Source organism: Glandiceps talaboti, chromosome 10 (assembly GCF_964340395.1).
Source record: "Glandiceps talaboti chromosome 10, keGlaTala1.1, whole genome shotgun sequence".
Taxonomy (NCBI): domain Eukaryota; kingdom Metazoa; phylum Hemichordata; class Enteropneusta; family Spengelidae; genus Glandiceps; species Glandiceps talaboti.
In genome coordinates, this window is record NC_135558.1 from 21,643,632 (window position 1) to 21,656,756 (window position 13,125).

Here is a 13,125-nt window from a genome sequence, read left to right on the forward strand (position 1 = left end):
GCATTGTGAAAAAATACATTGCTAGTGGTTGTAACAGACATCAGTAAACAAAAACTACACTCTACATGTCTTATTAACCAACATTTACCGATATTTACTCACACTTTCGAACTAATTGGCAGTGTCTGTGGGTATAAATGCTAAAATATGATCTCCCCATATTATGGCAAAATAAATCAAAACGGCTAGACTACAGTGTAGATATACATAAACACTTGTAATGTCGCTCGCGTGTTTCAATTTATTTATCTGATTTTTTTTATTATTTGCCGAGGAGAAGCATTACAATATCTTTGACAGGCATGGCGTCGACAGCATATTATAGCCCACTATACTCGACTATACTCACTGATGTCGCCTTTTGAACGGCGCATTTAGCAACAAAGTAAACATATTTATCTTGAATAAATATACTAGCTATTAGATTGCCATATCATCAGCAATAAAATTGTAAAGAATTGAGGAAATTTCGTGAGTTTAGTGTTGTCATTTACATGACTTTAGCAACTCGTCTGGAAGAAAACTTGTATGGTTTCCCTTGTTGCGATATCACTTAATTTAATGCAACAAGCCTATTTAATATTCATTAGAAGAATTCTGTAACGAATCATGGTATTCGAAGTGTACAGTTTAGGAAACCAACAAATCAAATATCGCGATGTGTTCATGATATCAAATACGATTGGACAATATTGACGTCGGCAATCAAGGTCGTGACCCCAGCACATGGTTATGAAAGAAAGCCTGCAACTAGATACTTGGCTAGCCACGTCCGGTCCCGTTTCTCAGGGTTTGTTTTAGAGACGTTATTTCTGTACGACTTGAAGAATTTTACAATATATCTGATTGATAAATATGGATTACATCAACACGTGGATAAATTTAACCCGACACGAATGTGCGCTGTGCTCTCCCGATTCCATACGTACATTGTACATACATTGCTTCAGCTTTGATCGGCGGCCTAGTATGAGCTTACTGCCGTGGCCGCGGTGACTGCACAAAACTTGACAACACTACCCCTCTACCGATATATAATAATCACCTGTATACAGTGATAAAAACAAGCAATAATTCGAGTCCCCAACAAGTCGATGAGACCTACTTCTGTTCTGTCCGATCCGAATGCAAGTTTCTTAGGTTTTATATGGGTTTCAGACTCGGACTAGAGTATTACGCCCTAGACAATAATAGATGTAAACTTGTGTTCACAAGCCAAACATGTGGCAATACAAGACCACAACGAAAACTGTGAAAAATTTGCAGGTCAGTCTCATTTTATATATGGACAACAAAATTAGGTCGGTCACAGTTCCATTTACATGTACATGATGCAATGACTTGGAGCGTACTTCCATATGCTCGGAGCAAATCGAATCAATTATTGTATTATGGGACCAACAAATATATTGTGGCACATGTCCCGATACGCCTTCTTGAAGTTTCCCATTGGTATTCTAATAGCTAGTATATTTATTCGAGATGAAATATGTTTACTTTGTTGTTAAATGCACTGTTCAAAAGGCGACGCGAGTACGATTGGGCTAAAATATGCCGTCCTTGGCCCGGGGATGCCGTCAAACGTCACCACGGTATCGTAATGCTTCTTGTTGGCAAATAATAAAAAATCAGATAAATAAAAGTCAATGAGTGTGAAACATGCGACATTACAAGTGTTTATATATATCTAGTCTAGCCGTTTTTTATTTATTTTGCCATAATATGGGGAGATCATATTTTAGCATTTATACCAACAGACACTGCCAATTAGTCAGAAAGTGTGAGTAAATATCGGTAAATGTTGGTTAATAAGACATGTAGAGTGTAGTTTTTGTTTACTGATGTCTGTTACAACCACTAGCAATGTATTTTTTCACAATGCTGTTGAGTTTTGTTCACCTAGTGACTACGCTCGCCATAGGCTACGTGCTATCCATGTCTCTTTATGACGTCATAAAATCCCGTGGTCTAGGTGGGACCGGAAATACCCGAAAACTCTCGAAGTAATTCCGAAGGGAAGTGACTGAAAAAGGGTCATTTTAAGGTGTTTGCAGACGCTTTTGAAAAGTTTTAAAACCAGAATGTATTTCACAAACATGTCGTCTAGCAAATTAGTGATAGTGAATGTGAGCATTTTGAATCACCTTTAAGTAGCTGGCTTGTTATCTGTACATTGCTGGTTGTGGAGTCATGATGGTTGAATGGTTAGAGTGGCTGACTTGTAATCTGTACATTGCTAGTTGTGGAATCATGGTGGTTGAATGGTTAGGGTGACTGGCTTGTAATCTGTACATTGCTGGTTATGGAGTCATGATGGTTGAATGGTTAGAGTGGCTGACTTGTAATCTGGACATTGCTGGTTGTGGAGTCATGATGGTTGAATGGTTAGAGTGGCTGACTTGTAATCTGTACATTGCTGGTTGTGGAGTCATGATGGTTGAATGGTTAGAGTGGCTGGCTTGTAATCTGTACATTGTTGGTTGTGGAGTCATGATGGTTGAATGGTTAGAGTGGCTGGCTTGTAATTTGTACATTGCTGGTTGTGTATAATGTTAAATAATGTAGAATACACCTTGGAAATAAACTCTTTATTCTCCTGTATTACTTTGGTCAAGCAAACGCCAACATATTTTCAGTCAAAGTCAATATTAAAGAGAAATCTGAGGTCATGCTGCAATTTTATAAAATATAGGTCAAAATGATATCAAAATTCAGTTATTTTAGATTCCAATATAACAACTGAATACTGTGTTAACTCTATGGGGAAGATTAAAAATTGACAATTTCCTTCAAAACAGTATGATAAACCCTGAATTTCCTTTATTCTTTGAAAAGAACCAGAACAAGCTTTCATATAGCAACGTTTGGAGACATTTTAAGAACTTTGAATGTTGGGGAGTTTTGTCCCATTCCAAAGGTGCATTTTATCTTAAATCAGCTCATGTTCTATAAACTAGATAATAATGTACAGTCTTACTTTCGGTTCGTAAGAATTGTATGTCAGTGAAACTATAAGTTTTTCATCTCATTTGGAAATATGCATGGTCCTTGATGAAGCACATGTTGTTATTGAACTAGTCACACACAGTTACACATAGACATAGTTTCACATACTGTGTAGTCATACATAGTCATGCTAATCATTCACAGTCAATCAGTCATACAGTCACAGTCATACTATCACACATACTAAGTCATACATAGTCATACATAGAAACATAATCACACTTGTGGCACAGTCATACTATCACACATACTAAGTCATTCATAGTCATACATAGAAACATAATCACACTTTCTGTGACACAGTCATACTATCACACATACTAAGTCATACATAGTCATACATAGAAACATAATCACACTTGTGGCACAGTCATACTATCACACATACTAAGTCATTCATAGTCATACATAGAAACATAATCACACTTTCTGTGACACAGTCATACTATCACATACATATTCATACATAATCACACATGTACATGTACACAGTACTTCTGTACTTAATTCTCACAATGGCCCATGGGTAAGACTAATTGAGATGCTGACTGATTTATCCTGACCCGTCTGTGTATTCCCAGATTATGGAGGAGGAGGATGATGCCACAGAGGAGAGTCCATATCTTGGTAGAGCTAGATACAAGAAGAGTTCACTGGCAGGAGAACGGTTTGTCATGAACAAAGCACAACCTATCCAGGTCCAGAAACTGTCATTTGATGAACCAGATACTAGTGGTGTAAATTTACAAACCAGGGATACAGTACAGAGAGCATTGGATAGTCAATTGACTGATAAAGAAGAAAATATAGAAAAAGGTAAGACCTGAAATATAACTATGATTTTATTGCAAAGATTATAACAATAATAAATGGCTTTAAGTTTATATCTCTGGTTTCAACTCATTACTGTCATTTGTTCTAAATCAGCTGATGCCCTTGTATAGTAACATACATTGGAATAACAACACATACATATAGGAAGGGTACATTGAACACATATTGCCTGGCCATGAGGGCTATAGCACCCGTTTATTACACCCAAGGGACTGTGAGTTACCAGAATGACATGCTGTTTCCCCGAGACCGAAGGCCGAGGGAAATAGCATGTGATTCTTGTAACTCACAGTCACAAGGTGGTAATGAACGGGTGCTATAGCCCTCATGGCCAGGCAATATGTGTTTTATAATATACCTCATGCTGTGAACTTGCGGTGGCAGACGACATCGTCAGAAGCTGCCATTTTGACCTGCTGTGAACTCGCGGTGGTCACGTGACCATGTAATAGTTGATGGAACTATTCCCCTAAAGAAATAGTCATTCTATTTTCCTATCACATGACTGATTCTAGCGAATCATGGCACAGCATTATCACTAGGTATATTATAATATGATTTACTGCCTGCCCAAAGTATGGTTCACATGACCAGCATACTTCGGTCATGATAACCAGTGGTCTAACAATTAAGTGTTCTATTGCCCTTGGTAATCGCAATAACCAATGGTCTAACAATTAAGTGTTCTATTGCCCTTGGTAATCGCAATAACCAGTGGTCTAACAATTAAGTGTTCTATTGCCCTTGGTAATCGCAATAACCAATGGTCTAACAATTAAGTGTTCTATTGCCCTTGGTAATCGCAATAACCAGTGGTCTAACAATTAAATGTTCTATTGCCCTTGGTAATCACAATAACCAATGGTCTAACAATTAAGTGTTCTATTGCCCTTGGTAATCGCAATAACCAGTGGTCTAACAATTAAGTGTTCTATTGCCCTTGGTAATCGCAATAACCAATGGTCTAACAATTAAGTGTTCTATTGCCCTTGGTAATCGCAATAACCAGTGGTCTAACAATTAAGTGTTCTATTGCCCTTGGTAATCACAATAACCAATGGTCTAACAATTAAGTGTTCTATTGCCCTTGGTAATCGCAATAACCAGTGGTCTAACAATTAAGTGTTCTATTGCCCTTGGTAATGGCAATAACCAATGGTCTAACAATTAAGTGTTATATTGCCCTTGGTAATCACAATAACCAATGGTCTAACAATTAAGTGTTCTATTGCCCTTGGTAATCGCAATAACCAGTGGTCTAACAATTAAGTGTTCTATTGCCCTTGGTAATCACAATAACCAATGGTCTAACAATTAAGTGTTCTATTGCCCTTGGTAATCACAATAACCAATGGTCTAACAATTAAGTGTTCTATTGCCCTTGGTAATGGCAATAACCAATGGTCTAACAATTAAGTGTTCTATTGCCCTTGGTAATGGCAATAACCAATGGTCTAACAATTAAGTGTTCTATTGCCCTTGGTAATCGCAATAACCAATGGTCTAACAATTAAGTGTTCTATTGCCCTTGGTAATGGCAATAACCAATGGTCTAACAATTAAGTGTTCTATTGCCCTTGGTAATGGCAATAACCAATGGTCTAACAATTAAGTGTTCTATTGCCCTTGGTAATCGCAATAACCAATGGTCTAACAATTAAGTGTTCTATTGCCCTTGGTAATGGCAATAACCAATGGTCTAACAATTAAGTGTTCTATTGCCCTTGGTAATGGCAATAACCAATGGTCTAACAATTAAGTGTTCTATTGCCCTTGGTAATCGCAAAATAACCAATGGTCTAACAATTAAGTGTTCTATTGCCCTTGGTAACCGTCTGCTATTTGTCAAAGGTGATAGTAATACTGAAAATAATTTGTCTTAATTACCCACAGCCCAGGATCGACTCCATGAACTACAAGGAGAACTTCATAACACAGAACATCAAATATTACAGGCAACTAGAGAACTACAACGTATCGCCGAGGCAACTCCGCAGAGACCTGTAAGTCTGTCATACACATTTTAAGAGCTTTTAACATAAATAATACTATCCTTTCAAGGACTTTTGATCAGTACATATAAAGGATGGTCTTTGGAATCTTACCCCGTAGTTAGTCCTTTCAAAATAAAATTATTATTAAGTCAAGATCATGTACTTGTATCCAGTTACTTTATGTAGCAAGTAGACTAAATTATCATAATGAATGCATTCCTACTTGAAATACTATTTACAGCTGACGGAAGAAGACAAACAACAGATTAGAAACAGACTGGCCAAGAAAATGAGGACTGTGAACCAGCTGAGAGAGAGAGCTGCTGAAATAGATGATGAAATGAAACACACTAAACAACATATTGCTAGAGAAGAGAAAGCCATACAAGATCTCCAGATTGAGATGGAGAGACTAGGAGAAGACCATCCACAATATGTAAGTCAGTTCACAAATTTGTACAGTTTGGGATATTTGTAGACCTCAGTGTCTACCAAATGTATGGCAGGTGACACAAATCATAGCAGTTCTAGGGAGTCTAAGACCATTCCTATTCCTAATGCTAACTCCCTAACTTAACTGTAAATGTATATACAGTCAGTCCACCATGTTTGTCTGTAATAGATTTTTAGAATTCTTGTCTGGAATCTAACAGAATTGTGAAAGGATGAAACGATGGATATATTTTTTATCTGACTTCTGCACCCGCAGTTTTCTTCCTATGTTTTCAATACTTTGCTGACTTTGATGCGCTATACTGTATTAGTTTCCAAACTCTTTCTACATATCATATCTGAGATCTGCTTTTCTTTGTCACAGTATTATGGTTTTTTTGTAGTTGTACTGTTTGCTTGAATGACGCATATACATACTTTTACACAAATATGATAAGATGTTTATATCTGTGTTTGAATTCATTCATTGCTGCTATCTTTACTTTTCAATGTTAATACCTATCTTGTATCTTTCTCTGTCTTTATTACTATAAATTACACAGGTTGAACTACAGGTAACACATGTCAAAGTGAATTTTGTACACTTCAAGCTTATTTACATTTCTGTTATTAGATTGCATCAATTTGGCATGTCTGTCGTCAGCTCACAGAATTTCATTTGTAAAATTAAAAATTCACATTTAGCATGTGCATTACTTTTGCTGTACATTAAAAAGCATGGTGTGAATTGTAGTGGATATAAATGAAAAATTCTACTCCCACTGTACAGCACAACTTGTATAATGCCCCCCCCCCCCCCCATCCCATCATCCCATCCCCTGCTATCTTTAACCTTGTTTGTATTGTAGAGCTATTAAAAGACTAATTAAATAAAGCATCCCTTAGTATGGCATGACAAGATGTGATCGACATTTGAAACTCCAAGTAGCTGAAACTCAAACTATTGATTTTCATAATTATTGTTTATTGTTCTTTTTCCTTGGGGTGTATTTAGTTGTAGACAACTATTAAAGTACAAGTTGGGAGAAAGAGGATTAAATCCCTAGCTTTGTTATTGTACTCACTTTAGGTACTGTATGTCTATCGCTATCCAATGTTCTAAACTTGCATTTTGTTGATAAGAGAGTCAGTGGTTCAAATTTATGCTCTTTACACTTGGACACCAAGACTATGTACACTATACCATCAATAACTAGTACATGTATATAGGTGATTCAACTTATTTAATAGAAAGATTGAACTGATTCCAGTAAAGGTTTGGTGTATCTTTCGACATTGGCAGAAAATAAAGTTACAGCTATGAGAGTTAATTTAAATATCCCAGCATGTTTGTTATTTATGTTCCCATACAGTGTCTCTATGCTAGTTGTTAGTCCGACTCTAAAGGTGAACTATAGCAATGTGCTCCATTCATCCCTCTGTCCATCCGTAATATATCATATCTCAGACATGCAATATCTGATTTCTTTCAAACCTGGCACAAGGGTGACATATCATATGGGACATATACAAAACATGTACCAGTCATGTCACTTTGTTTCATGACATGTTTTGTAGCTAAAAATAATTTTTTGCAGCATAATGTAAAAACTGTAATATATACAGACTCCATTCAAGTGTCTACCACTGTATTCTCAGGTACAAGCTTTCTTTTGAGACCTTGAACTTTGACCTGTTGCCAATGATTTCTTTTAAATGATATATTATCACCATTTAGTCACATAGAAGAAAACTATTTGAGAGGGGGGAAGTGTGTGTTTTATGAAGACTGTTTGATAATGTTCCCATACAGTTTCCCATGATATTGGTTCATTCTATTGTAAGAATGGGATGTTATTATAAAAATGTTCGCATTCAGCATATAAATGTAAGCATAGACCCTGAAGTTGACTCCATAGTTTATAATATAACAATGACATACCGGTAGTGTCTAAATTGGAATTAGCATGTTATACTTTTGATAGTGTTTTCTTGAAAACTTGGTATATGTAGTAGCTACTCTACTCTACTCTACTCTCCCCTCCCCTCCCCTCCCCCACCCTCCTCTACCTTACCTTACCCTACCCTACCCTACCCTACCCTACCTTACCCTACTCTACTCCACGTTTAATTTTAAACTACTGTATTAATACTATTATACTACACTGCACTGCACTGCACTGCACTATATAGTGTGTCAGTACACTGTATTGTACTGTACTAACCATACTGTTCTGCATCATCTGGTACTGTTATCTAATAATAGTAATATACTATATCGGTACAAGTAGTTTATATAATTGTTCCCACTATGTACCTCCATAGGCCAATGTAAAAGCCCAGGTTGCCAGTCGTAAACAACAACTCAGACTTGCTAATGAACAGTATGAAGCACTACAAAGAGAACTTGATGAGATGCTGGCCAGAATTGAAAAAGAAACAGCTGAAATTAAAAAGTTGGAACAAATGCTACAGGAAGGTAAGGTGTTTAATAGCCATTGATAAAAGTATCAGTTTGGTTCTATAATTAATTGATGTGTGTTTTTTAACCAAATCAATGTAAAGCAATGATATACTAGTCTACAAATCCACATCTGGTTCAAAGCCGCTTTAGTTGCAACTGGAACGTTGAGAAAATAATTTTTTGTGTGTCCAATAATTTACTCATATAATATTATACACCCTGAACATTATTGAATCACCTGTGGGCAAAGATATCTTTTGTAACTGTATACATGATAAAATCAAATCAAATTGATTTTGGGGTCTGCACCCAAAAAAAGCATCCTCAATGGTGATCACGATTTCAACTGTTTCTGTACTGCTTATGGATCAATCAATCAATCAATCAATCAATCAAATTTCTATACCGCTGATTTCCAGAGCAGTGTTCTGTTCAGTAGCACTGAATGGCTAAAGCACATTATATGCTTTGGTAAACAAATAAGTCTTCAGTTTTGTTTTGAAACAATCCAGGCTGGAGGCTTGGTGAATGGATAATATCAACCACTGATTAACATGTACAATATTTAACTATTGGTATTTTAACAATTTTCAGTGAATATATTGTGGTTGTCTGATCACACAATGATATTCCACTTACAACTAGTAAAGTTTTCACATGGTGTCAGATTCCAAACCAAGCTTTCACTACACTACATGTACCTACAGATAATATTGACCACTAATTAACAGATACAATGTCTTCTCTTTTTTATAAGTAACTGGTCTATTTGTAGTGAATATATCTCTGGTTATTTGATTAAACAAATGCCCCAGTTGTAGCTAGCATAGATTTAAACAAATGACCCAGTTGTAGCGAGAATAGTTGTAATTGAAAGGAGGATCTCTGTTATCTAGTTGGTTATTGGGGAGGGTATGTATCTTACTTTAACAAATTCATTTATCTAGATGATTATTAAGGTAAGACTTTTACTGAGCAGATCTGTTTATCTAGATTATTGAGGGAAGGAGCACTTATTTTCATAAGTAGATTCTCATATCTGGATAAATATCTGAGAAGGGGGTCTTACTCAAACAATCCTTTTATCTGGATGATTATTGGGGTTGTGAGCTCTTATAGTTTCTCTTATCTGAACGATTCCTAGTTACAACATAAAAAACCCTTGATAACATACAAAAGTAAATTATGTAATACATCAACTGTGTTTAGGCAAAGCTGCTGCCAATGAGGAACTGAAGCAGGAATTAGAGGACATCATAGAAGGCCTTACAGAATACTTAAAGAATGTCAAAGAACAGGCTACTAAACAGAGAGGTGATTATGATGAACTAAGGAAAGAGAAGGAGGAGTTAATGAGACAACTACATGAACTAGAAGCTGAGAGAAGTATGGTTAGATATGAAGCAGAAGAAAATAAAGCAGCAAAGAAGGTTTGTTGAAATTTTACTTTATTCATGGTTTGACAGGCAAAGAAATGTATTTATCAGAATGGTGAATTGTGATTCACTGAATTAGGGTATCTATTAAGCATAGACAATAGATATTGTCTATGTATTAAGGTACATAAGTTTGTGTTTATATGAGAGTGTATTAGTCTGCTCACCTTTCTTTCAGTCTGCCAGCATCTATACATATATCTCAGTGCTTGTGTGTGTGTGTGTGTGTGTGTGTGTGTGTGTGTGTGTGTGTGTGTGTGTGTGTGTGTGTGTGTGTGCGCGCGTGTGTGCGTGCGTGCGTGTGTGTGTGTGTGTGTGTGTGTGTGTGTGTGCGTGTATGTTTAGGGGGGGTATTTGTGTGCATTTGTGTGAACAGTAGATGCTGTACTTTCTTGTTGCTTTTACTCTAACATATTTCCTTTGTGATACATGTATTGATTTGCTTTATATATGGCAGTGAGGAGCAGGTTTTGTGTTCTTGGTGATATAGAGAATGAAAAATGAATAAAACTGTGCTTTGTGTGCTTGAAGTTACTAAAGGCAATCCAATTATGTATAATTGGTATCATGTTCCTACAAAATGTCTCAAAATCAAGATAACTAAACTGGTTCATTATAACCTCCCTCTAATCAGGTTAGGTCAACATTTCCCTCAACTTTCTCTGATAATAAGGTTTCAATGGGTTTGCATGTTTAGCTACCTTGCAAATCACCATATATAACTAAATTAATAGCTCCTGTATATCTGGACCTCCCTAGCTATGAAATGAGAGATTTCTAGACAGTTACAATTTTATATAGTGATGTAACTTGTTCATCTTTTGATTCCTTGTTATCTCAGAAATTGGCTGATTTGGAAAAGTCATTTACTGAAGTACAAACAGAGAATGAGTCTCTACGGAGATCAGCTATTGAACTGAGTAAACGTCCAGACCCAGAGACTGAAAGTAGACTAAGAGCTGCTGCTGTAGAATTGGAGAAATTACAATCTACTTTAAATGAGGAACAAAGAAGGGCTCAGGTATGGAAGTCACCGTGTTGTAGTTACCATGGTTTCAATAGTTATGATGTATCTCAGGTATGGAAGTCACGTTGTTGTAGTTACCATGGTTTCAATAAATATCTGGTGAGTCGGGTATAGAATTCATCATGTTGTAGTTACCATGGTTTCAATAGATATCTGGTGACTCAGGTATAGAATTCATCATGTTGTAGTTACCATGTTTTCAATAAAGATGGTACGTGTAAATTTGAAAACAGCAATTTACTCACTTTCTGTGTGAGTGATAAAGATCTGTTACCAATATCAACATACATTCTCCTGTATAACTGAATATCCTTTATGTGCTTTGTGTAAGCAATTTGCTCGATATCATGGGGGGTGGGGGGTGGGGGGTGGGGGGTGGGGGTGTCAAGTGTAGATTCAACACAAAACAATGTACATGTAGTTTTCAGTTGTTATTATGGAGAGACAAATAAATAACATGTCCCTTTGTATGATGTATAAGTCTATATGGAGAGACAACGAGAAATTATGTTATTTCTTTGTGTGATGTACAGGTTGAAAGAGAAGAAATGTGTTCACAATTAATGAGAGAACAAAGCAGAGTAGAGCAGGCTTTGAGAGAAGCTGAGGCAGTAGGAGATAAAGAAGAAGAAGCAAGACGTCTAGCCCTCCAGGTGGCAGCCTTACAAGTAAGCTAATATCATAATGTCTGAAACATACTCCCAGACTGTGTAGTTGGAGTGAACAGCAACAATGGTGCTCAGTCCTTCAAGATCTGTGTACACCCTGAAGTAACAGAGAATACTCTTAGTCCTTCAAGATCTGTGTACACCCTGAAGTAACATAGAATACTCTTAGTCCTTCAAGATTTGTGTACACCCTGAAGTAACAGAGAATACTCTGAGTCCTTCAAGATTTGTGTACACCCTGAAGTAACAGAGAATACTCTGATATACACCAGTACTCCTAAGCTGCTTTCATGCACTGTTTTGGCTTATGAGGTTTACTTGCATAGTACTTTGCTGCCTAAATCTGGGCATGACCCGGTCATTCTTTATGAGCTATTGTTCACTTTAGCATTTTATAAAAAAGGGAAAAAAGAAAAATATATGTAGATGTATACTGTAGTGGATTAAGACATAGACACTTGTGTTGTTATTTCTGTTTTTCCATCAACCTCTGAAATAAATCATAAAATTTCAGACTGTGCTCCTGTAACTTGCAACAGTTATGTAAATGTGACCTCACATTCAGTAATTCTAAATCCTTATCTTTTCGTGTATCTAGGCAACCAATGAATCATTGAAAAATCGTCTGCGAGATCAACAAGAGCAGATCGATGAGGTGATGAACAATAGTATGAGACCAGAAGATGTAGTAAAAAGACTACATGAAATGTCAGTACATATGGATGATGGTGCAGATATTTTACCATACAGTGACAGAGATATACTGGGAAAGACACTGTCTGATTTACAGAGACAGTTGAAGGAAAGACTACGTCAATCTACTAAAGATAAAGAACAGGCTAGGAAAAGACAGGAACAGGTAAGATTATGACTCAATATAGTTGTTATGTCAAAATTGTGTAATTGACTCTTTTTGGACATACAGGGTTCGTACGGTCCTGGAAAACCCTGGAAAACCCTGGAATTTCAAACCCTCCCTGGAAAACCCTGGAAAACCCTGGAAAATGTGCCCTACCCCTGGAAAACCCTGGAAAATGATCATGACCAATCGATCAATTAATATTGACGATCGTCATGTCTGTGCTCGAGCCACCCATTCATATGATTCTGAATCTCGTAAATGTAAAATGTCGAAAATATTTTCAAAGTCTTTCGCCACGGTGGTGAATCAAAATTCACGCCGATTAGACCCAGACAGTCAAACGACCGTTCCACGAGACACTTTGCCCCACAGACCGTGCCTATGCGTAGTTGAATGGGCACC

The 13,125-nt window shown here is 36.7% G+C and overlaps 2 protein-coding genes across 4 annotated transcripts in view; one reads left to right on the forward strand and one right to left on the reverse strand.

Annotated features, from left to right (window-relative positions):
- LOC144440757 (haloacid dehalogenase-like hydrolase domain-containing protein 3) overlaps positions 1-13,125 on the reverse strand; it is a 47,541-nt gene that overhangs the window by 17,896 nt on the left and 16,520 nt on the right. The window lies entirely within an intron of this gene.
- Positions 1-13,125, forward strand: part of LOC144440901 (centriolin-like) — an 84,052-nt gene that overhangs the window by 9,706 nt on the left and 61,221 nt on the right. For all 3 annotated transcript variants that reach the window (XM_078130347.1, XM_078130348.1, XM_078130349.1), the window contains exons 7-14: positions 3,588-3,822; positions 5,734-5,843; positions 6,076-6,270; positions 8,592-8,745; positions 9,940-10,160; positions 11,008-11,187; positions 11,727-11,861; positions 12,460-12,720. In XM_078130347.1, coding sequence (XP_077986473.1) covers positions 3,588-3,822; positions 5,734-5,843; positions 6,076-6,270; positions 8,592-8,745; positions 9,940-10,160; positions 11,008-11,187; positions 11,727-11,861; positions 12,460-12,720 — 1,491 coding nt within the window. The remainder of the gene's footprint in view (positions 1-3,587; positions 3,823-5,733; positions 5,844-6,075; positions 6,271-8,591; positions 8,746-9,939; positions 10,161-11,007; positions 11,188-11,726; positions 11,862-12,459; positions 12,721-13,125) is intronic.